Below are 27893 nucleotides of genomic sequence, written 5' to 3' on the forward strand. Positions count from 1 at the left end.
ATGCCTAAAAGTGTCGGTATAAAATGCATTTATATCATTTATTTTTTATGAATAACGACAGTGACTAGCGAGCAATTAAAATATAATTTCCTTTTCATATAGTACATCATAAAAATGATTTATTAAAAACATGTTTGTGCTATAATACATATAATATAAATAATTACATTAATCACAATGCATTTTTAAATATAAAATGCGATGATATGCGTTTGACGTGTCTCATTGAACGTTAATGAAAAATATTTGTCTTATACTTTATTTTTGCGTAAAATCTATAATTGTAGATTTTAATTATGATGATACAATCGTGAAAAATGTTTAACAATTTTTCATAAGATGAAAGAGACTACCATTTATACAATCAATGTAAAATAATATGGTAATCCAGATTGCATTATGTTATTCTATATACGTAAATAATGTGCATTATTTAATTTGTTTGATGTATCCTCTGTCTTTAAGGAGATCATCTAACGCCTCCTGAGTATAATATACAACAAAATCAGTTGATGCGACAGCTTCAAACACGGCATAAACTGAAGGTTTTAGATTGTAGAAGAAGAGTGGTTGGCCCCTCGATGCGAAATCCTTTATTAAAGTTTCAATTACCATAGCTGCAGTAAAATCTGCTCCATAAATATGAGAACAATCGATTACAACCGGGGTTGCAATGTTTCCAGTTCTTTGACTATATTTTGTTACTAAATTTCGAACGTAATCAACAGATGGAAAAATTAAACACCGATCTGGAGTTAGCATGAGATATCGAATGCCATGTCGAGTCTGTAACATAAGATAAAGTCGAAATATATTCATCAACCTATGAATAAATAAATAATACTAAAGAAATAATACGTACAATAATAATAAAAATAACAAAAATATATACAATCAATTTTTTAAAGCCACATATATAAAATATTACAACTAAATAAGTTAAAAAGTGAAAGATACGTACAGTAAGTTTTTCTACGGATATTTTTGGTCGTGCCGCGTGGTACAAAATAAATAAAATATTTAATCCAATACCGCATAGAATACCTATTTCTAATTTTAATAACAGACATGCGATAAATGTACCCAGTCCGGGAATTAAATCTGATTCTGTAAAGATAAAATATTAAAAAACATTTTGAAAGTAGTTAGCAGTCTTTTTCAATTCATATTTTAAATTGTTATTACTTTTAGTTCTCCACATTGGCTTTACAACTTTAACTTCAACCATGAATATTACTGCAGCTATGATAATTGCTGCTAATGTACTTCTTGGAATGTAGCTGAAGTAAGGAGTGAGAAAAAAAAGGGCTAATATTACTAAGGTACCTGAAACAAATGATAATTGTGTGAGACCTATATATATGAAAAAAATTGGTAATTATATAAACAATTCTAGTAACTAATAATTAATAATTATATTATAATAATTCTAAATTAACAATTAATAATAAATAATTAATAATTCTGGTAATTACTATTCTACCTGTGTAAATGCCTCCCATTGGTGTTCTTACTCCAGAAGCATTGTTTACCGCGCTTCTACTAAGAGATCCTGTACCAGGAAACGCCTGAACAAAAGAATTACCAATGTTTGATATTCCAATCGCTATTAATTCTTGTGTTGCATCAACTGATTTTCCAGTTGCTGAAATAAATACGAAAACCTTTCCTTTTTGTCGCATATAATAAAACGGTACTATTATTCACGTAAAGAATACATTTATAATGTATAAAAATGATGTATCAACTTACAGAAGGCCTTACAAATGGCAATATCTTCCATTAACGAGATAAGAGGTAAAACGAGAATACCACTTCCCAAATTTGAAGCCATATCGATAAATGTCACCGTTGTATTGTCATCTTTCATGTAACTAAATGGTGGTAATCGTACGTTTGGCATACCATCTGGTATATATCCTGTTAAAAAATTAGTATATTTAATAATAATACAGTCAGTAATATATTTACATAATCAATAATCGATATCAACTTATTGTTCTTACCAACCAATTTGAAGGGCGAGTCTTTTCTAAAGCTGTATCCCAAAAGACCGGACAATATTACTAGAAGAGCATTTCGCGATGTACCAAATAACCATATGAGTTTATTTAACACGCGATATTTTGTACTTTGCAATTCTTTTTCTTTGGGGCCGACATTGTACGATGCTAAAAGCTATAAAAGAGAAATCGGAAAAATATCTGTTAAGAGAGTTAGATATTTTACATGCTATGTACAGCATTTAATACATATAATAAATAATACACCATTTAAAATGTCATCACATGTAAGTAGCGCAATTATTACTTCTTTCCTATAAAAATTTGTAAATATATGTGTGCATGTATTTTTGGTATATCTGATACTAGGAATGCAGGAAATTTTGAGAATAAAGAAATATATTATTTTTTTAAATTATTCGTTCTTACATTATCAAATAATAATTCTTTTAATGTTATAAATTCAATGTTAATAAATAATAAATTTAATGTTATAAATTATAAATAAATAATGTTGTTAATAATTCCTTTATACGATCGCATACATATAATAATGTATACGTACTCTAAGAAATAAAAGGAGCACAATGCAAGTTACTCCAAGAACAGCGTCCCAAGCTGAAGTTTCGTGTACATGTTCAGCAAGGTTTCTCCACATTTCAATGAACTGCGAACCTCTCACAGGGATGCCGAGTATATCTTTTATTTGCGAAGTAATGATTATCAAAGCTACCGCTGATGTGAAACCAGAGCTAACAGGCCCAGACACAAAGTCAATTAGAAATCCTGGAACACATATTATTGTACCAACTTATACGTATATTTACGAAAGGGAATAGTTATATATTCAGAATTTTCTTTTATTTCGAATATCATTATCGTAAATCGTAAGCGGACAATATATGTTGTAGATATTTACCGAGACCAAATATACCCATTATCAGTTCTATCAGCCCGGCTAAAAAGCAGAGGAGTATCGCGTGTTGCAATGGTGCATCGAGATGTGAAACTGTTTGGTACGTGAGCAGAGATATGATGGCACTAGGTCCCATCGGTGTGTCTTTACAAGATCCGAATATAACATAAATAAAGCAGCCTAGAAAGCTACCATACAGTCCATACTGTAAAACATAATTTCTTTCATTAATCATCTTATTTTTATCTCGTTTGATAATTTACACACGCGAACAGGACATCTCACGAACTAAGATAGAAATCAACAGGGAGCAAGTAGAAGTAGTGCAAACGACAAAATTTTCTAATTTGAGGAAATCGATAATTTATAATAAAAAATTGAAAAGATAGGCAACTGTAAACCCTACCACAAGATTTGTATGCTTTTAAAATATATTACTATAGGTACACAGGTACATACTCATGAAAGTTTGGAAATTTGTAATGAATTAATTAATATAATAAATAAAGAAAAATTACCTCGTAAATACGATTTTATATTATTTTCTGTACTTATCCGATGATTTGGAAAATTATGCGTTTGTACCACCTTTTCACTGAGCTTTGTAATTATCGAGCAGTACTAACTTGTGCTGGTAAACCTGCTACGTTAGCATATGCTAACGACTGTGGAATAACAGTAAGACCCACGGTAACGCCGGCAACAAGATCACCAAGTCCATCGTGACAACTATACCTTGGTAACCAATTTAAAATTGGAACCCTTTTATAAATGGTTTTCCTCGTACAAGCCGATCTACAACGTCGCTTCAACTGATATAACGTGGAATGTACAAAACTATCCTTCTGTTCCAATCTGTAGTCGTCAGACTCTTCTACCACTATAAGAAACAAAGATAGAATAATATCATTGACTATTCTTTGGTTGTTCAACTAAGAAATAATAAGAATAATTCAGGCGCCGATTGCAAACAAGTAAATCAATTGTTGATCTATGATCATTTAAAGACAGAACGAACGTTCAATCGTTCTAATTTTAGATTATAGGGATCGTTTAACATCGTATTGTTAAAGTAATAATTTGAGCGTGCTGTACATACGTATATGAAAATGCGATCGTACAATTTGTTATCGTATACTTATTAGGCGACAGTTTGATTTAGTCTAGTTTCACCCTTCTACCTTATTTTATAAGCTGTTGTTATACATCTGTTGTTAAATTACTATCAATTCGCTAACTCGCATGTATTTTTAGTTACATGTAATTAGATCGCGTATATCTAATCGTAAGTGGAAAAATTCGTGTCTTATTTTATGTACAATGAATATCTTACATTGAATATTTTGTACATTTTTGCCTATTAGGTGCATTTCGTGCATTCCTGAGGCTTTAAATTCCCTAGAAATGCATAAATATCCGTAGTCTAGATTCTATTTTCGTAAAGTAATTTCTATGAATCACCCATTTTTCATCATTTTTAAGGAACGCATCTAACTATGCGAATTGATATAATGTATCTGCTATAACAAATTATTCGTATACTTAGCGAATTGCATTATCAACGATTCATTGGAAATGATAAGAGGAAATGAAGGATTTCAGCTACTCGGTGGTTTTATATACAAGTGATCACATTAATAACGTCAGATGTAAATTAATTAGTCATTTTAGTGTTACATGTGCTTACAGATAAAATCCGAAGAACCTTGTGTTTCTTGGTGACTTTCGTACGAACTATGTAGAATTTCAGAACTGTTCGAATGATCGAGATTCAAACTATTTCCAGAGCCGGTCAAACCATGATTCACGTATACTCCGGTTTTACTGTCTTCATTCGCATCTGCCGTATCGTTTGGTTTGTTCATCCTGAAAATTCAATATTTCACGTGGATTAGTATAATTATATCAAACATCTTTCTTCTTTCTTCCACGAACATCGTCAGTTTCTACGCGAAGTTTACATGAAAATTGATAAAACTTAATAGCTTGGAATTTTATCCTTTCGCTACGATAATGATTTGCTACTGAAATCAAAAGAAGCGTAGTGATATGCAAGTAAAATAAAGAAAAAAGAAAGCTTTTTAAAATTGAACGCTTTACATAATAAATTACAACGTAACACGTTACACTTGAAAATATAACTGTTTCGGATAATTATGGGTACACAGCATGCATGTTTTAAAAAAATAATTACCCGACATTTAAGACTGATTCGTTCTCAATAAGCTGTTCATAATATTGACATGTTTCTGTAGAACTCAATTAGGTATATACGGATATCTAATCTAAACCGTGGATGTTATTGATGCATGGTCACAACTAAAGAAACGTAAACTAAAGAAACCTAAATAGAAATTTTCGAAATTTGTTTTACCCGCTAAATACTGTAAGCGCTGTAACAAGTATTAGGTTGTCCGGAAGGTGTCTTTCTTTCGCAAACGTGTTATTTACAACATTGCAGCTTCATACAAACGTGAAACCAAGTTTGTGAAATGTCGCGGTGTTTATCTCAACAGAACAAAATGGATCGTACGTAATTCGACAAAATAATACAAAACAAAAAACCTTGTGCGTCTATTATTTCCTCATAAAACGAAAGAAACTTTTCGGATAACCTAATATTTGAGATGTTTCTTACGTTACGCTCATTATGTACATTTATTTACACTTGCGTATGTATAAATTTCCTATAAATACATAAAAATCTTAATTATAGAATTGAATGGAATGTCATGCTCGTCTCGTTATAGGGCCATAAAGTTTTCATATCTTTGGCTAACTTCTGTCCAGCTGGACTAAGTATATTTAGTGCTATATCATGTACGCTAGCATGATGTTAAATTGGGACAGTATATTTAACAGTCATTGGTGATATTCGTTCAATTAGACTGAGACTAAGTGATTCGAACTAAAGTTAGTATACGTGCTTTTCTGCGCGATTCTCACTTGTCACGAGTTTTTATTGGCCTTTATTTAGTTCAACGTAACGAATCGGACCACATAACTCGAAAGAACGACAGAATGTAAACAAGTAAGATGAAGCAACGTATTAACAGATATTATTGACGGCGAAAACAAATTACATTGTACCACAACGAACAAGAAAACGTCAGATCGATTTAAGATGACTTCAACGATGTCTGACGAAAAGACACAGGCGACTTGCGTCTGGAAACCTTCTCCGGGCGTATTTCTTTAATTAGAAACATTACGAAAGTCGAGTCGTATGGATGCGTTGTTTAGTTAACGATAAATTACGTTCGTCAGGTGAATAATGATTTATGACAGTATGCCATAGTGTTTGTTTACTTTCCGCTTCTTGTTTGATCGTGACGAATATTTGGCTACGATAAACATTTGCTTAACAATTCTATAATGTGCATAATATTATGGTATTCCACGAGTATCGGAATAAATATAAATAAACGAATATAATACAGCTGCGATCGCCATTGTAATCTTATATTTCGTGTTTTATCGAATGTTTTAGCCAGTAATATTTCGTGACATTCTACGTTCTTCTGCAAGCAATTTCTATTTGAAATCAAGAATGAATAATAATCACTTAAATATCGTATAAAAGTGAAAATACAAAATTATAGACATGAATCGAGTTGTATTTTCTCGTTTACGTAACGAAATATTTGTCAAATGTTCCAGCGTAAAAATACAAAAAGAACTCTATCGTTTCGAACTATTTGAACTGTGGATGTTCATACATTTGTAAATATGTAATATAAAGATACAAGAATACATACATACATTCTACATATATAACGTATAGAGATATGTGTGAAAAAGAATTTGAATATGTAGATGAAATCTTTATTCCATGTTTTTAGTTGAATGTATCCATGAAAATATGAATTTGCATAACCATGTCCGTAGGCTGTTAATTAAATACAAAAATGTTAATCGATATACGTCTCGAACTTGCTAATATGTGTATATTTACAACCTATAAATACACGTAAGACATGTTTTATTTATTTTTTTATTTATCTTAGAAATGGCAGAGTCAATATAAAACTCCGCACTATTAACTGGCGTAAATTACCAACAAATATTGATTATCGAATTTAAAATAATTCAGAAGATACTTACGCGCATAATACCATTTCATTCATAATTTCTTTGACAAAGGATACTTAAATTTTGTCTCGATACAGCGCGATTACCATGCAACGTGGTAAATTCGATCAGGCAAAGATCTTCCGAAGAAAATGTTTTACCTATTTCCGTTTCGTATTATGAAATCTAACGGTTAAACTGCGTAAATGCCCATTGATCTCTTATCCTTGCATCTATTATTACTAGTATCTAATATCGAGCGTTTACCACAACCACAGAACGTGCCACCTGGCTTTCCTTCCCAGAATATGTTGTTCAATGAGCATCACATGACGATGACTGAATTGCGGATTTTTATGCACTTATGCAAATTAAAGATGCAGGAATGCACAGGATGTATATAGCGTAGATAAATACAAAAAATATTCAAAGTACGTAACTGGTAAACAAATCCATGGTCTATTACCTTAAATGTGCCCGTAAGAAATCATACGATATATCGACGCTAAAACCACCAGAATAATCGAAATAACCAATTGGAAACTTTTCATAAAAACGTAATAGATTCACAACGTGATGGATTTTTCGGAATTTAAATGATTTCTTACAAAATATAGACAAACCATCTGTAAAGGCCTATAAATTGTCCTAATCATTATGATTTAAATAATTTCTTATAAAATACGTACAATCATCATTCACGAAAGCCTTCGTACGCCCTGTTAATTTTAACTCGTATTTTTAAACAAATGTTACACCTTAGCTTCGAGAAGATCCGATCGAAATATTGGAATATCTTCTATCCTACGTATCTGCGTTTAAATCAAATTAAAATATCAAAGTATCTCGTATGCATCTAATTCCCATTCTGTGCTCAAGGATTCAACCAACCAATAGTCAAACGAGTCGATTCCACGAATGGCTCTTTTTAAAAACACTCGATTAAAATGTGCCGGAGAAGCGGAAGAAGAAAAATCGACGATAAAAGTCGTAAAATTGCGAACAAGTTTTGCAATTTGCAACGCTGGCCCGTTAATTCGCCCCGGTTGCATCTTGGAATCTTTGGTTGGCCGGGATATCGCGCTTTTATTTCCAATCAGCCAGGTAAAGTGCGGCCTGGTGGGGAATGAAAAAGGATAAGAGGTAGTAGGAAAAAAAAGGCATTACTACGAGAGAACGCGTGTCACATGATTCGCTCATGCAACCGGTCATTCTCTGCTATCATGTGCTTCTGAATCAACTCTGTCACGCGGCTTCTCCCCCCGATTCGTTAGCTCCCAACGCGGCTTGATATATGGTATGAACCGCGTGCCTGCAAATTAATTCAACTCGAACATTGTTTTTCATGCAAATCACGAATACTACCGGATCGAGGCTCACCGTCTCGTTTCAATCTCCGCCCGCAAATTATACGACGTATGTTAACCAGCCAGCCTCAGCTGCGAACTGTTACCGTTGCCTTGAAAGTGCAAAATATCCGTGCGCACTCACTTCGACGTTGATGTATGAAAAAACTATGCGATACGAATCTATCAAAGTGGCATTCGATTTCGAGGTACGCAGACGCGACTCGTTTCTCGATAAATTTGCTTTCTCGCCAATTAACTCGTTACGATCAACGAGACTAAACGTGTTACTCATTATTATCGGAAAATGCTAATAAGGTAACTTCGTTTCAAATTATACAATTTAAATTCTCTCGTCCTTGTCTTACATAGGTATAACTTTGTCAAGGTGTGCATGCGAAATGTAAATACTTATGGAAATTCGTTAAATAAATCGGTAAGTCATATGAGCAGGTTCATCGCTCGTTATTATTCTCGAGTACGAGCACGTACATAGAGAAAATTCTTATTCTTCGACTTACGCTTCATATAAATATTTTTAAATAATATAATCGAACGATTAACACGTTAAGTGTCGAGTTTCCTTTTACGATATCGTTACTCCATCGTATTATTTTCTACTCTAGATTCTACGTGTTTTCCTCTTTTATTTGCTCGCGAGCGAACACACTAAACCGTGTAACAAACAGACGGTAATAAAATCATCTTAGTCCCAATCCACGTAGATCCGCTTGGTTCTCTAAGGAAAAACCGTAAAGTCTACAACAAAGATCTAGATCTAAATCTAAAACAAACATCTATAATGTCGTGAAATCTACCTGCAATAACTAGTCTAGAAAAATTTCCTTCGCATCTCCATTCCCGCGCTTTGCCATGGCAGAACTCACGGACTAATTTCCGCATGTAAATTTTCCTCGCGATGGAACGAAGCGTCGCTACGCGAACCCACCATTTGTCATCGTGAAAAGAAACCGAACGTCTTAATTGTAAACGACCCTGTCAAGGAAAATATCATTATCGATGATCGACGCGCGTACAACAATAATAAGAACGTGTAACCGGCGGCTCTTCTTTCTTCTGCAGATGAGCCGCTATTTCAACGCGTCCTTTGATACAGGCATCCAACAGCCAGTACAATAGGAGTTAATGTGCGCTACTCAGCGGCACGTGCACCTCGACATCTTACTTAAACGCTTGGTTGCAGCCGATTAGAACCAGCTCTAAATACCGCGACAAAGATACACACGGCTAAGAAATTTGAGAAATGTTTGCTTCCTGTGTTTATGCGATTGCCGCTCCTCGACTCGCAAAGGAACCTTCTTCCCTCTGTTTCTTTTTCTCTCTTTCCTTCTTTTTCCTTTTTTTTTTCTTTCGCTTCTAATACCTTCGTACGTACATGCCGCTCGTTTCGTTAATTTATTAGCCCGTGAAAATTTCAACGACGTTAAATTTTGATGTTCCTGTAAATTTATGGAAATTCCTATTTTTACGAACAGATAGAATTTAAACGAAAAATCGTTTCGCCAGGTATTGTAACGATTGTCATACATGCAATATTTTATGTACTCCTGCGTGTTACGCGTTCTCTGCATTTTAGCATCTTTCAGTTTTTCATAGACGGATAACAATGATAAATTGTATGATAAACGCGAAACGATGGTATGAAATAATAACAACGATAAAAATGATATTAGGATTGCCATCTTTTCTTTTTCTTTTTTCGAATCTTTGTAATATTTTTTATTTCTACTATGATTTATTTTAGCAAACGAAATTCTATTAACTTTATTAATATTCTATTAGCTTGTCGTTCTTGGTAGAAAGCTGATAGTTGCCGATTAACATGTGAATATTTATCGAGAAAAGAATGTGATATATATCTGTTGAAACAAAGAAGAAGAACGATAATACGAATGTTAAAAAACGAAAGGAAAACATCGTATTTAGATTCAATTATGCGTTAGCTGTAACGGTAGGCTAGGATCAACGGTTCGATCGGTATCCATCGATATAGCATTAAATGGTATTAATTGCATTCACGTGACAGTTATTGTTAATACAAGCTGATAATTTATGATTTAAGAGCAATAAGAAACTGCATCGCGATAGCGAGACTATCGCGGAGACGCGATAGATCGTGAGGTCAGATACACTCGTGACTTTCGACAACGACTCTCAATCAATGGCCGTGTCGTTGAATTTTGAATTTGATCTTTTAATAGCGACGTTTATACTGAAAATTTTCAAGATTTATTTACAACTGTATAGTTCGATAAAACTCACGCTAAAAAAAAAAAAAAAAAAAAAAACTTTTTTAACGCAAAGACGTTAAAAATATAAGATTCGTACGTAACTATAGATTGGTTCTTAAAATTAATTTCAATATTCCAATTTCCTATCCGCTTCATATTTAAATTTCATTTAATCGGCCGCTCGCATCTACGTATTAGGTTGACAACTAAGTGATTGCGGATTTTGTCATTAGGCGGTAACGAAAATGTTGCAATACGTAGATGCGAGCGGGCGATTAAATGAAATTTAAATATGAAGCAGATAGGGAAATATATATTATGGAATATTGAAATTAATGTTAACAACCAATTTACAGTTACGCGCGAATTTGTCATTAGGTGATAATGAAAAAATTTATCATTTAATTGCCAATCCAATAGATTTATAATCAGACTGAACTTTTGAGTATGTAATTGTCTTTTACTTTTTGCTTGAAAGCCAATTTGATCCGCAGAATTAAATTAATTATAGAAGTATAGATGTAAGATCAGCTAATATCTTGTCTATTTAAATAATAATATTTCTCGGACTTTGGCGATTTTAATTAGATTCTGGCGAATGTACAAATGTTCGATGTAAATCTAATTTATCGTTAAATGTTTCACAAAGTAATTTCGATGAAATTTTTCAAGAATTCCTGCTGTTTAGCGGGTAAACATATATGTTGGTGAGGTTTCGACATTATTTACATGACACGAAGAGAACCGACACGAATTAAACTCGTTGCTACGAGAGCATGATCTAATAAAGATAATTAATTGATCTGATCGCGATACGGTAACGTTCAATATTTACCTTTTTACACGTAACCAACATACTTTGGCATTACAACATTACAGAACACTGGAATTGAAGAACTTCGTTCTATCTAATCTAACTGTGTCTAATCTTTTTCTCCTCTATTTACTGTTGTCCCTTAATTGTATTTGATTTAATGTCGATGTTGCTACATCTGCCTACGTTAGCTTACCTCTATTCTTGTTTATTTTTAGTTATAGAAATTGTTTGTTATCTTTTGTCGAAACGTTCGAGCAAAGTCACGTTTCGTTTTACTACAAACAAATCGAATACAAAAATGCTTGTTTCATTTTCCTGCCGTGACTTAAGCTTGTGCGCTAGTTTACCAACGACATCTCGTCAGCAATTTAATAAATACTTTCGATTCATCAACTTTCAACGAAAGAAGACCTGTAGCATAACACCAGATCGTATTTCGTAACGAAAAGTGTTCTTACATCTCCGAATTATTTAACATCGAAGCTGCGCGGAAAACAATTGAAATTCCCTGTCATTGAAACACGTGCCCGGTACACTATAGTAACCGCAACCGATAAGAACCAGTTTTTTTTATTATCCCAAGTAGATTTATATATCTGCACATAAAGAAGCGTGATATTTCGATATTTAATAAACCAACGTGATTTATTCGTTCCATGCAAAGAAAAGAAAAGAAAGAACACGCAACGACAAGTATATCTAAAAAGATGAAACGTGTCAATAGATGCCGATACAAACGATCAACATTTCGCAAAATCTGTCATTTACGACAAGACGTTATTTCTTAGCGACGATACTATTCTGTTTTGTCGTTTCCCACTGAAACCGAATCGAATCATTTATCGAAGGAGAGAAACGAAGAAACATGTCTGATTTGAAAGATACGAAAAACAACATGAAGCTCGATATAACTCACTTAAAGAGCTACGGGTTGTAGGCGACGAGATCGGTTGTTCGGTTGTCACTACGTCTTGGAACGTGGTTCGGGGGAATCGAAGGTGGATTTCTTGGCCTCGTGGTCGACCAGTTAGACGATCTAAGGATCGAGAGAGTTACTTGTTCTTACATCCACGACACATTCTACTCGCGAACAAGCGGAAAACGCGAGAACCAGAGACAACAACGACAGTGCAAACGGATAATCATATGTACGCGAGTCGTTTGGCGGAACGCTCGCTCACTTTCAGCTCGATTCCCGTTTTCCTCGCTGAAAATCTTCTCAGCGCGGTGCCGTGACACTTGTTGGGGATAGCCGGACGAAGGTCGGATACCGTGAGCGCGGTGCACGAGCGAAAAAATATACACGAAACGGAATCCGATTTCGAGAGGCCGGCGACAAAACTGAATCCACGGCAATACGCGACCGGCCATTTAAATGCGTCGTGCTTCTTCGACAGTTTCTGCCGTAACTTCTTCTCCCCTTCTCCATAGCCCGTCTTTAAAGCAATAACGTCACTGGAGAACAATCCAATGGGAGGCACAAAGCCTCTCGGGGCCTCTGTTTCACACCGAATTTCCCCGAATTTTCGAGGAAATTTCGAGAACACTTTGCCGCTAGACTGTCGATTCATACGCGTTTCTACGAACATTCAAAGATGCAAAGAACACGCATAATACGTAGGAAACGGATGAAATATCGCCGGTAGAACGTTATCGATACGCGTATTTAACGAATACGAATGTGTTCCTAAAAGGATGGATTTGGAAAAACATCCGCAACTATGACAGCCGATAGCGTTCGGTTCTTGTTTACGAATCCGGGGTTAGGTTCGACGTGAAGTTTCCACGAGAGAAATGTCGCTTGTATAGAAACGATTCCGTTTGTGTCTACGCCGATTCAACGACAGGTGACTTTTAGTTGGGGTACGCGGCAGAGAGAATAAACATAGACTGACTAGATTGTAAATTATGGACGTATATAATAACAAACATGGAATTATCGGCACATAGATCGATGAAAAATATGGCAATGATCCCTTGTAAGTATAATCGACAAACGAGACAAAGATCGAAGAAGAAAGTATTGGTTTTTCATTCAAAAGTTCTAGCTGCTGCTTAGCATTAATATTTATAAATTATACCGAACAGTGGATTTTTATGTATTTATGATAAATTCGAAGATACAAAAATTTACAAAATATGTGTAACATGGAGAAGTATATAAAATATTCAATGTGTAATATTCTCTGTAATATTCGATATTTAATAAAATAATTTTCTATCTAGGTTCCGTCTACTCAATCATATTTATAAAAATATGAATTTACGTAAATATCAGAATTAGCTCGGATAATCCAGATTTTCCTCTGTTCGAATAACATTCATAATTCGTCTTAAAAATCTTTCAGTAAATCGTTTCTTCTTTTACCTTTCTTCCATTATCTAAAGTACCAAAATCTTTTAATCGATATTAATTTCGAAATGTGTCATATTGTTTTATCTTTCTTGGAGAATAATCCTCCAGAAAGCGCCAGACAATACGTGTTTTATCTTTTATTATTCCGGCCGTAGGTTCGAGGGTAGACCGTGTATCGTGAGTAATCACGTGCGAAGACTTTTATTATTTTTCTGTTCTATTCTTTATGGCGTATATTAGCAGTTTCTAAACAATCGGTTACTCAACGCGAGGAATGTTATCTAGAAAAAATATTTTGAAAATTTGAGGTCGATAACGCAACACGTCTTCTTTGTCAACTATCTTCTTTAATGATCTCTAAGTATGTAGAATTTCTTTGCATAAAAATTACGATAGATGAATGTGGTATAGACAAAGGTATGTTTCGTTTTGATTCAAGGCTTGCGCAGTTTCGAAAAATCATTCTACATGACGCGCCTTGTTTCTCGTCGTTCTTCAGATTTACGATGTAGCTACCCACCGATAATTACGTTTGTCCATGGAATATTATAAAAATATAATTTATCTCTCACGTGAAAAATCATTAAGAAACGAATTGCTTTTCAATGAATAATTATTTTTAAAAAAAGGATTTATTTAAAGGTTATTTCGTTTCTCAAGTCAAAGATCAAAATTTTTAATAAGCGTAGAAAATGTACGACGGATGTTGCAGAATAATTTATTAAGTGTCTCAGAAAATGTATATTTTTACCTATTATTTGCTAGATGTTCGTAAAATGATTTGCTTAATTAAGAAAACACGAATATACACACGTGATAAAAGCGTTACATAATAACTGTCACTTTCGAAGACGCAAATATGCGTTATTATCATTATTTTATAACACTGATAAATCCACTTAAGTAAGCGCCTGACATAGAGGTCTGAAACCGGCAAGGTTACGTGTCCTACAAATCCACAATCCTATTTACATATTTACATAAAATTTGAAGAAAGATGGAAAGAGCTTGAAGCTGCTACAAGTTATGTTACTATTTCCATAGAATACCAGAATAGGGATTAAGAGGGAGTTAATGCTGTGTGCAAAGCTTCTCAGCCAATAGATAAAGAGATAATACTTGCATTCGCTCGAGTAAGAAGTATGAATAAATAAAGAAAGAAAAAACACTATTCTTCGGACATTTTTATGTGAAAAAAATATAAAAAATTGTAAATAATAGATTCTCATTATTAAATTTCAATTGTATATTATTTAAACGCAAAAAATATACATAAAAAAGATGATGGAGAAATTGTTGACATTTTTGATTGTAACAGTTCAAAAAATGTGAAAGAAGTGTTGAGAATTGAATATATAAAATAAATAAAACAATGGAAGGAAGTTTAAATAATATTATAAAGATATAAGTACATACTTCCATATAACGCTGTTTGTATTCATGATACAATTTCCATCGTGATACAACCGACGTGTAACACGTTATAATAGCTGAGCGGCGAATACTAAAACTCGGAAGTAGACTGTTGCTCAACATACACCACGATTTATCCGTCAGTGGTCAAAAAATAGTTTCATTGAATTTAAAAATAGACTTCTCAACTTAAATTTAAAAATAAAGATTTTGATTCCGTTGTCGGTCAAAGACACTTTCTGCCTTTTTATGTAAAGCATACTCTCAGTTAACTGACGCTCGATATTATCAAAATCAGTAAAGTACTTAATCCTGCTTAAAAAATAGGTGGTTTTATTTTGGATTAAAGGTTTTTTAACATCGTGTACCGTGATCTTTGCCTTAAAAATAGATAATACTTATTGATTAAAAAATTGAATTCTAAATATAAATAAGGTAAAAGTTCATAAATATATACTAAAGAAGTGCTAAACTAATCCATTAATTTAATCCATCTTTCTTATTTTCTTTGTGAAAATAAAGGAATATTTACATGTTTGAATAATTGAATTAAAAATATATAAAAAATGTAGAGAAATGGATTAAAAATATCAGTCAACCCGTGACCACTAATGGATTACATTATTGCTAAAAATAATATAACAAAAAAGGCAAAATAAGGGGATAAGATCTGGTCAATTATTACTTTTCATATAATCTATGCTTTTGTTCTTTTCTTTCCTTTAAACAGATACATGAAACCCCTGTTAATAACTTACTTACTATCTGTAATTAAATTTCACAACTTGATACAAAATTCCCTGATACAGATAAAGGAAATCTCTAAAATAATAGAATGCGATAGATCTCATATAATCCAGTGAAAATGGCATTATTATTCTCAATACTTTTGATATACAATAATAATCATTATTAATTAATTAGGTACAGGAACACTTTATCATTCGTAGTATTAATTAAAGATAATCAATTACATACAATAAATTGTTATCAGCCACGGTGCATCGCCTCCAGTCTCGGCGTCATCGATTTTTATTTTCAAAGTAGATACTACATTTTTGTTCTTTCTTTCTTTGCGTCTTCGTTTTGTCAAAAATTTTAAAATCAGTTGTTTTAGGAAGCGAGCGCCTACGACTATTGAGAAATCGAACCAATATGCGAAGGCTATCCGAGAAGATTTAATCACACGTTCGATTTTCTATTTTTTCTCTCTCTGGTTTTTTCTCTTTTTTTTTGTATTTGTTCTAATTCATTTTCTAACAGAATCATTTAAAGGCAGATAGAGAGAAACAAAAACAAAAAAGTAAGATTAATACGTAAAGTAAATACGTATTTATCGACGAAATATGTACGTTCGATGTTGAAAAGCAAACGTTCAGAAAGTAACGATGCTGATAATATTCTTTAGCGTTATAACGATTACTAATGATTAAGCTTGCAAAGACTACGATGAAGTTTGAAAAAAAATATATACAAAACGCTCGATGTATCAAATTTATCCTCTCGATATTAGACCCGCTGGTCTCCAATTTAATAAGTATCTCTTAACCTTTTTTCCTTAGGCTTACTTCGTCCTTACTGCACTAAAAAGGCACAATTTTTCGCACCTGATAAAACATCGTTACGGTCTAGATACTAATTAATCCTTTTCCACCAAAGTATTTTGTTTCCCCGATGCCAATTGCGTGTTGCGCGTCTATTTCCCAGTATGCGTGTTACGTTTATGCAGGAGCTTATTTTACAATGTCAAATGGGTGATAATGGTGGTACGACAAAACATGATCTGTATCTTTAATATTTTTTTTTTTCGCGGTATCTTCGAATGCGCGATATATTACGTATATTAAACAGAGCGTGTGTATTTATAATGCACGTAATATATCTCCTTAAAAACTAATTTGTAATAATGTTCTTTCCTATGTAAATCTAGGGTCTATACAGACCTTACTAAGGCGAAACTACGCGGGCCTTTGTACAGTCGTTCGGAAAACTATGGGAAGTCTTTAAGAGGAAGAAATTATTCAATCAATATACAGGCTGTTTCTGATGTTACTGCAGCTTGTCCAAAACGATTGGAGATAACCAAATTGCAATCACGATAGAGTAATCCGTTTCTCTGAAACCTCTGTTACTTGAAATGAGAATGTTGCCTTCGTGAAAATTTCATGTAATCGTATTTTTTTTTATTGCAATTCGTCCAATTTCATTAGACGTGGTCAAACTGCAATCACTTACTTTTTCTTTTAGTTGATTTCTTTTTGATTATTTTCAGCAAAACCTTTTCTATAAAAGGAAACGCCTTTTTATCAAAATCTTACATCGGACGAACCGAAATTATTTACAATCGGACGACATCATGTGTATAGCTTCCGTTGTCAAGTACACAACGGGAAGAAAGAAACAAGTATATATAAAATATTGCTGAACGTTAAAGAAATGATGTTTGTTAAAATTAAAAATAAAGTACCGAAAAAAATGCAAATCCTGTAAGAAATACTATAATTAAGGATAAATGTTCAATAAAATTTATGTATATTTATCTAAAGACGTTTTGTTTTTCTTTTTTTTTTTCTTTTACTTAATAAACATATAACGGTTTTGCTGGTTTAACAGGTTTTTTGTTTTATCGATTAAAAGCACTTGCTCGGTTAACTTAAGCGGAAGAAACCGCTTTAGCAACTCCAATAAACTAACACCGAATATCGCCTTATTGTGGTTTTCTTCTTATAGAATGCTGGTCCTCTTAAATAAAATTAGTTGCGGCACTTGTTCGAAGTTAGCACGTTCTTTTTTCAGAATAATCCTTGTTTCAGTCTATCACTCGAGCGCCTTGACTTGCGCCATAACTTTACCCTCCCATAACGGTAGAACTTCAGAATCGTCAGTTATTTCTTCTTGAATAACCTTCGTATCCAAGTCCTCACACTCGGTTTTAAAGAAATATCTAGAAGAAAAAAGAAAGAAGATATACACATCATGCTCAAAGATGTAAAATATTTCAGAAATTTTATAAATACTGTTACTTTACTCACCGATAGCTGCCTTTCTTAGGAAGGTATTCTTTAAATTGTTTTAAAGTGACATTATGACCAGGAATTTTAGTCCTATAAGGAAACTGTTCGTCACAGAAACTGAACACAACGGTGGTAAAATCTCCAATATCTTGCTTCGTCTTCTTTAACGTCGATTGGTTTGATTGGACATAAGATTGACTTTGCATTGTAGGCTCATACGACGATTGTTTAGAAATATTAGAATGACGTTGTTTACAACTCGAGCGTGCTCTATCTTCCTCTATTAATCTTCTTCTTGCTTCTTCTAACTGGGTTGCCTGTATAAAATGGGAGAATACACGTCTAGAGTTTCGATAAACACTATTAATTTAAAATATTTAAAATATCGTTGTATTATATATTGATTTATATGTAAGTAATCATAAAAAGCAAGTAACATAAAATTAGATGAAAGTATTTACTGTATGAGGTTGTGGTAAAGGTGGCATTCCTGGATCTGCAACAAAAGGCTGAGCAGGAACGCCCCATGTTTCCCTGTTTGTCCTTTCCAAAGAGCCACTGCGAGAACCATACTTCTTCCCATGGCGGCTATGTTTGGTATCCGCTTTCTTGTCAGTTTCTTTAAGCCACGATAAAAGACGAATATCTTTGCTAATTGTAGATGGTGGTACGTCACTTACAACACTAACACCACTGTCAGTTAATTCCGTCATAGACTTCTTTGTGGCTGATCTTCTAGTCATGTCTGACCTTCGGAATCTTTGATCATGACCTATAAAAATATGTAGTAGTAATATAATATTGTATAACAAATATATATACATAAATTTGTATATTTTGAATTAGTATATTATTAACGGTATTTTTATATCCATTCTAAAATATACCTTGAAGATATAGGTCTTGTTTATGGAGGGAATCGGCGTAATCTGATGGCACGGATTTAGATTTAGGCAAGTGAGATCCTAGTGAACTCATGGAGCCAGCTCCGACAAGATCGCTGCCTTCTTGAAAATCGTGAATATTACCACTATCTGCTGAAAACGTAGAGAACACGTCCTTTTCTTTTCTCTGTTTGTACGGCCGTGCATAATTGTGCGTAGAACGTCTTCTTTCAGGCGAATGCAGTCTTGGGGATGAGAGTCCAGGAGATCGAGAAGGCGTTAGATCCGACCAAACTCGTGAGACGTGTTGGTCCAAAATCGCTTGATCATTATCCTCTTCTATCATTAACTTTTCTCTCAATGCATCAGCTAGTGCTTTCGGTGCTCCACTTGACATCTCCAATGATGCATCCTTATTAATAGTATCGCTCTCCTGCAAATGCCTATCAAATTTTTCCTGAGATTCTCGTTCGCGTTTAACGTTCTCCAACTTTTCAATAAGCACTTGAGCAAATTTTTCCGGTTTCAGAGGACGCATTAAATCACGTGGTACTCGCTGTGTACGAGGGATGATAGTATGATGAGCCAGCGGATCACGATTTAAACTAGCTGAATCTTTAATAGCTCTATATTGTTTTATATACTGCTTTTTACTTCGTTGTTTACTCATTGACGCTCCATCACTGCAAAGGAAAAATGTTAAAATAATAACAAACTTCGATAATTATTAAAAAGTGATGAGGTATAAGTATATTTTCATATTCGTTTTCATTCTAAGGAGAAAAGGTAACAATTCAAGCAATGTTATTTTTATTCATGTATTATATAAAAATATTGTAAAACTCAATATCAACACACTGAATCATTATCTTAAAATAAAATAACAAAAATTCATATAAATCAATATAATATAGAATAAAACAAGATATGAATTGAACATAAAAAGATTATTAAGTAGGATCAAGCATTACTTCTTGAAATCTTGAAATATTTACGGAATTTATTTACACGAAAAATTGTAATTTTTATAATAAATAAAAGTTTAGGTTTTATATACGTATATTAGATAAAACAAAAAAAACGTACACTGATGAATCGGTGAGAGACATATTGTCTGATTCAGTTCGTGCATCACTGCTCAAGCTTTGAAGTTCTGAATCCTGTCTGGATACTGGGTTGTATGAGGAATATTGAGCGTGCAGTCTGAGTGCGAGCATATGATATGGACTAGTCCCATGTTGTAAATAAATGCTATGAGCGCCACGCAAACATCAAACCAAAATAAAAAAAACAAACAACAGATTGAAAATTGTTTTGGCAAAAATATCACAAATTTTAATATATATAATAAGAAAAGAATTATAATGTTCATATAGTACACTATGCTTTTTTATAATATGTGATATTTTTAGTTACTTTTTATACTTCAGAAATGCTGTGTATATAAAATATTATATACTACAAAACATCACAGAAATCCACACAAACAAGCTCAAGAAAAAAAAAAACAGCTAAATAAAGCGTTTAATGCAAATCTAACTTTCAGCATACTATTAATTAATAAATGTTCTAAATAAACAAATTTTAGTTATATATGATATAAATTACCCAACATACGCTTCTGGCTTCGGCCGAAGATCCATCGCCCTAGTTTGTTGAGTAGCCATAAGCATATCTTTGGTCAATCTCAGCTCACCCCTCAATTCCCCAGGCGTTTCACTAGCTGAATGTGAGCTATGTATGGAACTAACAAATTCACTGTCTTCATGGACAGTGGGCAATAAACTTGGCCCACAAGAAACAGACATCTCTCGACTGGATCCTGAACTAGGACATCCACCAGAATCCGGGTTTTGGCAGGATTGAACGTATTGAAGATACATATCGGATCGAAGAAAGTTTGGATATGTAGTCTCATTAATGAGACGCTCAACTTCCAACTGTACAGCATCAAATACTTTTTCGTCCACCCGCCCTTCTTTAACCCGACGATTAGCCTCCTTTCGTACATCTTCAGGTATAGCTAACTGCGACTTGAGGAAGAACTTTCTGTAGATAAGTTTAACCAATTGATTTATCCTTTCAGGATCATCTTGTTCCTTGAGGCCCTCACAGGCGAACCAGAAATTAAGAGGATTTGCATGAGGTCTGCCTTCTTGATCCAGATATTTTCTGAACAATTCCAAGCCCACTGGATCCTGCAGCAAAGAATGCAGGTTCCTGGCCCACCGCAAGCAAGCAGGTGGCGAATCACTTTCCATAGTTGTCGTACTACAGCAACCTTCCGGTTCAAATCCCAAAGGTGCCGAAGCATCGCAACCTGCAGCTGTTGGTGTTGTAAGAGAAGAACGCCTAGGGGTCAGAGTTGGACTCTGTGGACGGACCCTGCTGATGTAGTTTCCTGTTTCCTCTCCTAAAATGTACATAAGAAATTAATAACTTATAAAATATCACATAATATTTTTGAAATGTCAGGTACAACAAAACAATATAAAATATTTGTATTAACTTTTGGTAATTTCTGTTTATTTTATTGGTACAATATGAAACTTCAAATTTAACAATTGACAAACAATATGTATAACATGTTACCAGGCACTGGTGGCCGTGGAGAGTTTTCATTGAAGCAACGTGCTTCGTTCTGTCGAGATCCACTCATCCTATCTATTATGGCCTTCATGTATTATTTTATGCTCTATATTTAATTTAGGCCCACGACGCCTCTTAGTAGACATGGTTAAACCAAACCTAGAACAAAAATAATAATCTTTGATATTTTTCTCAACAAATAATAATTTTAGATATATATGTTTGTTAACATGTAAACATGTTTATAAACATGTTTCATAAAACTAACATTTTCAAATATATTTATATCTCATAAGAAAGAAGTTATTTAGAAATTATTGATTCAACAAGTGTTTCAATATAACTATTTTATATTAGTATAATTAGTATAAATTTCTGTATTTTGTCTGCTATATCAGATTTTGGTTTACATAAAATATTGTACATTTGGATACATAGTAATATACATTGAGGAAAGTATATTCTGGATTCAGAATATTTGAACAAAAGCCCCAAGCTACGGATGTTGGATGGATCGATGGAGCCCTGTGGTGAGTCATATACCAATTAAGCACCTAAGGATGGTTTTCCTATCCTGAAGAACTCTAAGGGCGGAGCCTGACAGAAAAACTGTAGGGTAGCTCTTGGCAGTCTGCGCATTGAGAGATACCTCTCTATATATCCCTATTGGTCGGCGCAGAACATTTGTGTGGTATTGATCGACAAAAATTATAACACAATCCATTGAACACTATAGTCAAACCCAAATCCAACTCACTTTTCAAAATAAAACTCACATTGGAGCAGAATTTTATTTTGACAAGGTGGATAGATATTAATAGCTCTATAGAATAAGGTATCCTATACAAAGAAAAGACTATTATATTCCTAAGGTTCTGGCTTTTGTTACGATGAGCTATAGAAATATGATTTCATACGTTTCCCATTACAACCACATCTATATTATGCTTGTATTTATATGAAGAGTAAGAAAGACATTACTAACTAATAATTCAAATTATTAAAACTGATAATTTTTAAAAATTTAAGCTAATAGCTACAATGGTATAATAAATAATACATAAAATTATCTCTCTTAAACATTTATATATAAAACTTTATGATATTCATAAAAGTAGGAGTTCCAACTTAACAACTCTGAACTTTTATATTTATATCTAAATCATGCACAATTTCTTTCTTTTTAGTTCTCAAAGTTGTGAAATATGAATAAACGTTTATCATAATTTTCTATATCAATTGACTAAAACTTAAATGAGGATATATTATACATCTAGCTAATGAAAAGTATAAAATATATAATATAGGAATACACATAGTGCACATAAATAAATCTATGATATAGAAAAACTCTACACACAACAATAAGAACTTGATCTCTACCTGGGTAAATGGGAAAATATGAAATGAAAAGCTGTCATAATGAATCATCACACTTCGGTGCACATTTACCTGTGTTAAGGGATGAAAAGAAATGTACATACCATTTTGCTCACACTTTTTTGGAAGTGACCTTAGAATCCCTATAGCCTTCTAAAATCTATTATGATCTGTAGAATTATATTGACCTAGACACAAGTGCCTTCTAACTTTTGTTATAGAACAGAATGAACATACGATACCACTGCTGACGTGTCTCTAGGCAAACTGAGCTAAGGCTGCGTCCTGACCAGGACTGACGCCACGGTCAGGAAGGGTGGAGTAGGGATACAATGTCTGATCTTGTCGGATTGGAAACTGCACAGTTCTAATATTTCTATTCTGAACAAAAATATAAGTAATTCTACTAGATAGGTAATACTAATATTACAAAATGATATCAGTTCTAACTGGGAAACTTCTGTTGTTTTAAGCAGATACAAATGTGTATACTTTTGAGCTATTATTTCCTTCAACAAGTAACTATGATTAATTATTATATGCAGAAATAATATATCAAACTTTTATGCTTTCTAAATAGTATGTTATTTCTTATATTATATTATACTGCCTCTTATATTAGATCATAAAAATTTGTGAAAAATATTAGTTTATCTATAAACTCACACTGCACATTTAAATATCCATATATTGGCTTTACAAAAATTAAAAAAAGAAAAAAAAGTAAAGAAATAGAAATTAAAATAACTAGAAATAGTATGTTATAATGTATATTTATCTTATCATTGTTCTATAGAACATTTCCAATTATGTAATAAATAATTAATAATTTTTTATATATAAAAGAAATAAAAAATCATAATATAAATTATAGGTACTGTTGTACTAATGTCTGATCTTGTCAGATTGGAAACTGCACAGTTCTAATATTTCTATTCTGAACAAAAATATAAGTAATTCTACTAGATAGGTAATACTAATATTACAAAATGATATCAGTTCTAACTGGGAAACTTCTGTTCTTTTAAGCAGATACAAATGTGTATACTTTTGAGCTATTATTTCCTTCAACAAGTAACTATGATTAATTATTATATGCAGAAATAATATATCAAACTTTTATACTTTCTAAATAGTATGTTATTTCTTATATTATATTACACTGCCTCTTATATTAGATCATAAAAATTTGTGAAAAATATTAGTTTATCTATAAACTCACACTGCACATTTAAATATCCATACGTTGGCTTTACAAAAATTAAAAAAAGAAAAAAAAGTAAAGAAATAGAAATTAAAATAACTAGAAATAGTATGTTATAATGTATATTTATCTTATCATTGTTCTATAGAACATTTCCAATTATGTAATAAATAATTAATAATTTTTTATATATAAAAGAAATAAAAAATCATAATATAAATTATAGGTACTGTTGTACTAATGTCTGATCTTGTCAGATTGGAAACTGCACAGTTTTAATATTTCTATTCTGAATAAAAATATAAGTAATTCTACTAGATAAGTAATACTAATATTACAAAATGATATCAGTTCTAACTGGGAAACTTCTGTTCTTTTAAGCAGATACAAATGTGTATACTTTTGAGCTATTATTTCCTTCAACAAGTAACTATGATTAATTATTATATGCAGAAATAATATATCAAACTTTTATGCTTTCTAAATAGTATGTTATTTCTTATATTATATTATACTGCCTCTTATATTAGATCATAAAAATTTGTGAAAAATATTAGTTTACCTATAAACTCACACTGCACATTTAAATATCCATACGTTGGCTTTACAAAAATTAAAAAAAGAAAAAAAAGGAAAGAAATAGAAATTAAAATAACTAGAAATAGTATGTTATAATGTATATTTATCTTATCATTGTTCTATAGAACATTTCCAATTATGTAATAAATAATTAATAATTTTTTATATATAAAAGAAATAAAAAATCATAATATAAATTATAGGTACTGTTGTACTAATGTCTGATCTTGTCAGATTGGAAACTGCACAGTTCTAATATTTCTATTCTGAACAAAAATATAAGTAATTCTACTAGATAAGTAATACTAATATTACAAAATGATATCAGTTCTAACTGGGAAACTTCTGTTCTTTTAAGCAGATACAAATGTGTATACTTTTGAGCTATTATTTCCTTCAACAAGTAACTATGATTAATTATTATATGCAGAAATAATATATCAAACTTTTATGCTTTCTAAATAGTACGTTATTTCTTATATTATATTATACTGCCTCTTATATTAGATCATAAAAATTTGTGAAAAATATTAGTTTACCTATAAACTCACATTGCACATTTAAATATCCATACGTTGGCTTTACAAAAATTAAAAAAAGAAAAAAAAGGAAAGAAATAGAAATTAAAATAACTAGAAATAGTATGTTGTAATGTATATTTATCTTATCATTGTTCTATAGAACATTTCCAATTATGTAATAAATAATTAATAATTTTTTATATATAAAAGAAATAAAAAATCATAATATAAATTATAGGTACTGTTGATTTTTATATGGTACTTACTGAAAACTAATTTAGTGTTTATATTAGTTTATACTAGAAAAATCCAGCACTTTGTTAAATTAATTTATAATAACAGCCCAAAAATATTACAAAAAAATTGCATTATCAAATAAATGAAAGCAATGTCTAAAACACAATAAGTTAACTCAACACTACACAAAAAAGAAAAATAGGATATTTCTTTCAACCACCTGTAACAGCAACCACAGGGTCGACTAAAAACCGTTACTTTATTAACGACCTTTTGTTTTTTTATTTTATAGTAGTAGATGTGATTAGTAGATAGATAGCACTAAGTTGATGTGATATAAATCATTTCAATTTTTAATAAAACTATGAAGTAAATTGCTTTTAATTCTATTTAGATATTTAAAATATACTTTATTCGAAATAAAACAATTGTTTACTTTCAAAATATTATGAATATTAAAAAAATAATCAATCACTAAAAATATTGATTGACTGATTTTTTAATTAAAATTCCTATTAGATCTCCGTAGATCTCTTCAAAATCACGTGTGACGGTATTTTCAAAAGAATATCGATTTAAGGCTAATACTTATGTACATATACAATTATCGACAAATCAGATTTCTACGAAACTAGTAATTTTTAACTTCAATAATTAACGATGTCTTTTACATATCTTCTACTTTGTGACATATTTATAAAATTGTAATAAAACAATTATAATGAAGTAAAAGTGAATTAAATTGTTAAAAAAAGGAAAGAATAATTTTGTTTTATAATCAAAGTAAAAACATAGAAAAGCCCTTGAAAACTTAATTTTCTCATTAAAGATATAATCATACAACTTTAAAAATGATAAAGTGATGCTTCATCATTGTCAATGTGACGAATTCTGGTAAGGTGAACTTGGAACTTTTCCGATCTTTTAAAGAGAAGTACTTCTTCGTTAATCACTACACGAACATTTGAAATATAAATTCAAGGGTGATTCACCATTCAATGTAGGATACTTCATTAAAATCTTCAATTTTAATAATGACCAAAGTGTGAGAATAATCATTCCAGCCTATGCCTTATATATACTTCCCTAATATCTTCTTCATTTTCTACTTGCTTAATGATGTCCGTCGTTATAATTATTCGAAGCGCAGCACCGTGAGATATAATTATATGTCGAAAGAAATGCGTCGCGTGTATGAAGAACTATTAGGGCTGTTGCCTATAACGTCGAAGATTTTTAGGCGCGGTGAAAAGGTTCGCTGAACTTTAATTTCAAATAGAGGCTAAATCTTTCTCCCTTCGGCTTTTCAATACCTTTCGAGTATCGAGACTATTGTTTCAATGTTTGAATAGATATGAGGATTTTAGCACTTGAAGTATTCACTTTTCTCCTCTTTCATTATCTTTTATTCATCAAAATCATACTAATGTTTAATTACACATCATTGTTTCAATTGTACAACTGAAATATCCAAAGTACTTACGTATAATTATAAAATATGTATATTTTTTATGCTTTTTTTTGAAAATACAACTTTTTAATAAAAATTTTTTTAAGATAATTCTTATTTTTTGAAAGTAGCACAATTGTTTGGAACAAATTTATTACATAAATATGTTTAATTAAAATTTGCATGTTTATTGTATATGTATAGCTGAATTAAATTCCCTATAAGTGAAAGTCGTCGACCCGGAGAATGTACAAAGCCATCTGGACACGATAGGAACAAGATTCATCTCCGAATGACACGCTATATACTCTTTTCGCTTGGTCGGTAAATGCTGGATCGGTGTTACCCCGCATACCAAACGGTTTGATATCGACGAACAAAACGCTATGGATCTATAGAAGAAAGTATTCCGAAGATATTGAAATTTTCTCGAGCGTACGAAGATGTATCAACCGTATGGAATTTAAATCCTGTTTCCCACTCGCATTGCATCTTATTCGTCCGAAAATATTTCTCGGTTTTCTTGAGAATGCTGAAATATTGAAACCCACAATACCGTGATTTTTGCAACGGTATTTCAATGATCTCATTCCACACGCTTCATACTTCTTTTACGCAACTTTCATATAAATCGTGAGTATCATTTCTCTGAATAAAATAAAATTTATTTATTATGTTAGTTATATGTTGTAAAACAATATATATGTTATTTTACAGTGACTATTCTGTTATTAATACTGATATTACATTATATTATCAAGACATATCGTACAAATTGCAATTGCAAATAACAATTGATTCTGTTTACAAAAAATTGTAGTTGAATCTACAAAATACGATGATAAATAAAGTCCAGCGAGT

General features: G+C 32.1%; 2 protein-coding genes and 1 long non-coding RNA gene across 11 annotated transcripts in view; 1 reads left to right on the plus strand and 2 right to left on the minus strand.

The window, feature by feature from the left end:
• Window positions 1-232: 232 nt before the first annotated feature.
• Window positions 233-13237, minus strand: LOC100642530 (sodium-independent sulfate anion transporter). Of its 3 annotated transcripts, none has more exons than XM_003398928.3 (11): window positions 12322-13237; window positions 4607-4785; window positions 3546-3799; window positions 2923-3124; window positions 2569-2789; window positions 2007-2178; window positions 1753-1920; window positions 1484-1645; window positions 1186-1326; window positions 962-1107; window positions 233-786 (listed from the first exon to the last, which is right to left on the minus strand). In XM_003398928.3, the coding sequence occupies exons 2-11, from the start codon at window positions 4782-4784 to the stop codon at window positions 430-432; spliced, it is 2001 nt and encodes a 666-aa protein (XP_003398976.1). In that variant the 5' UTR covers window position 4785; window positions 12322-13237; the 3' UTR covers window positions 233-429. The 3 variants fall into 3 exon arrangements, with proteins under 3 accessions (XP_003398976.1, XP_012169136.1, XP_012169135.1); XM_012313746.3 differs by lacking the exon at window positions 12322-13237 and adding an exon at window positions 7024-7052 and having other exon boundaries at window positions 4625-4785; XM_012313745.3 differs by lacking the exon at window positions 12322-13237 and adding an exon at window positions 7024-7052.
• LOC110119672 lies at window positions 5162-6904 on the plus strand. Its single transcript, XR_002308166.2, has 2 exons — window positions 5162-5591; window positions 5670-6904. It is a non-coding gene; the product is annotated as an uncharacterized LOC110119672 (long non-coding RNA).
• Window positions 13238-16019: 2782 nt separating the features above from the next.
• LOC100642412 (axin) overlaps window positions 16020-27893 on the minus strand; it is a 32191-nt gene continuing 20317 nt past the window's right edge. For 2 of the 7 annotated variants that reach the window (XM_003398927.4, XM_012313741.3), the window contains exons 2-8: window positions 21665-21820; window positions 20681-21485; window positions 20159-20323; window positions 19076-19755; window positions 18650-18960; window positions 18207-18505; window positions 16020-18118 (exon numbers count right to left, since the gene is read on the minus strand). In XM_003398927.4, coding sequence (XP_003398975.2) covers window positions 17992-18118; window positions 18207-18505; window positions 18650-18960; window positions 19076-19755; window positions 20159-20323; window positions 20681-21485; window positions 21665-21752 — 2475 coding nt within the window. In that variant the 5' untranslated portion in view covers window positions 21753-21820 and the 3' untranslated portion in view covers window positions 16020-17991. Of the gene's footprint in view, window positions 18119-18206; window positions 18506-18649; window positions 18961-19075; window positions 19756-20158; window positions 20324-20680; window positions 21486-21664; window positions 21821-23145; window positions 23320-27893 lie in introns of those variants that run through there. The other 5 variants (XM_012313742.3, XM_012313743.3, XM_020865346.2 and 2 more) reach the window with 5 other exon arrangements.

This window comes from Bombus terrestris, chromosome 11, assembly GCF_910591885.1.
Source record: "Bombus terrestris chromosome 11, iyBomTerr1.2, whole genome shotgun sequence".
In the NCBI taxonomy this organism is placed as follows: domain Eukaryota; kingdom Metazoa; phylum Arthropoda; class Insecta; order Hymenoptera; family Apidae; genus Bombus; species Bombus terrestris.

Excerpts from the sequence above, each read along its gene's own strand:
- LOC100642530 (XM_012313745.3), bottom strand. The coding sequence starts at position 7,046 with ATGAATGAAATGGTATTATGCGC. Across the intron at positions 2,179-2,568 it reads TGCTCCTTTTATTTCTTAGA|CTTTTAGCATCGTACAATGT; the intron begins GTACGTATACAT and ends TCTCTTTTATAG. Across the intron at positions 1,646-1,752 it reads TGCCATTTGTAAGGCCTTCT|CAACTGGAAAATCAGTTGAT; the intron begins GTAAGTTGATAC and ends TATTTATTTCAG.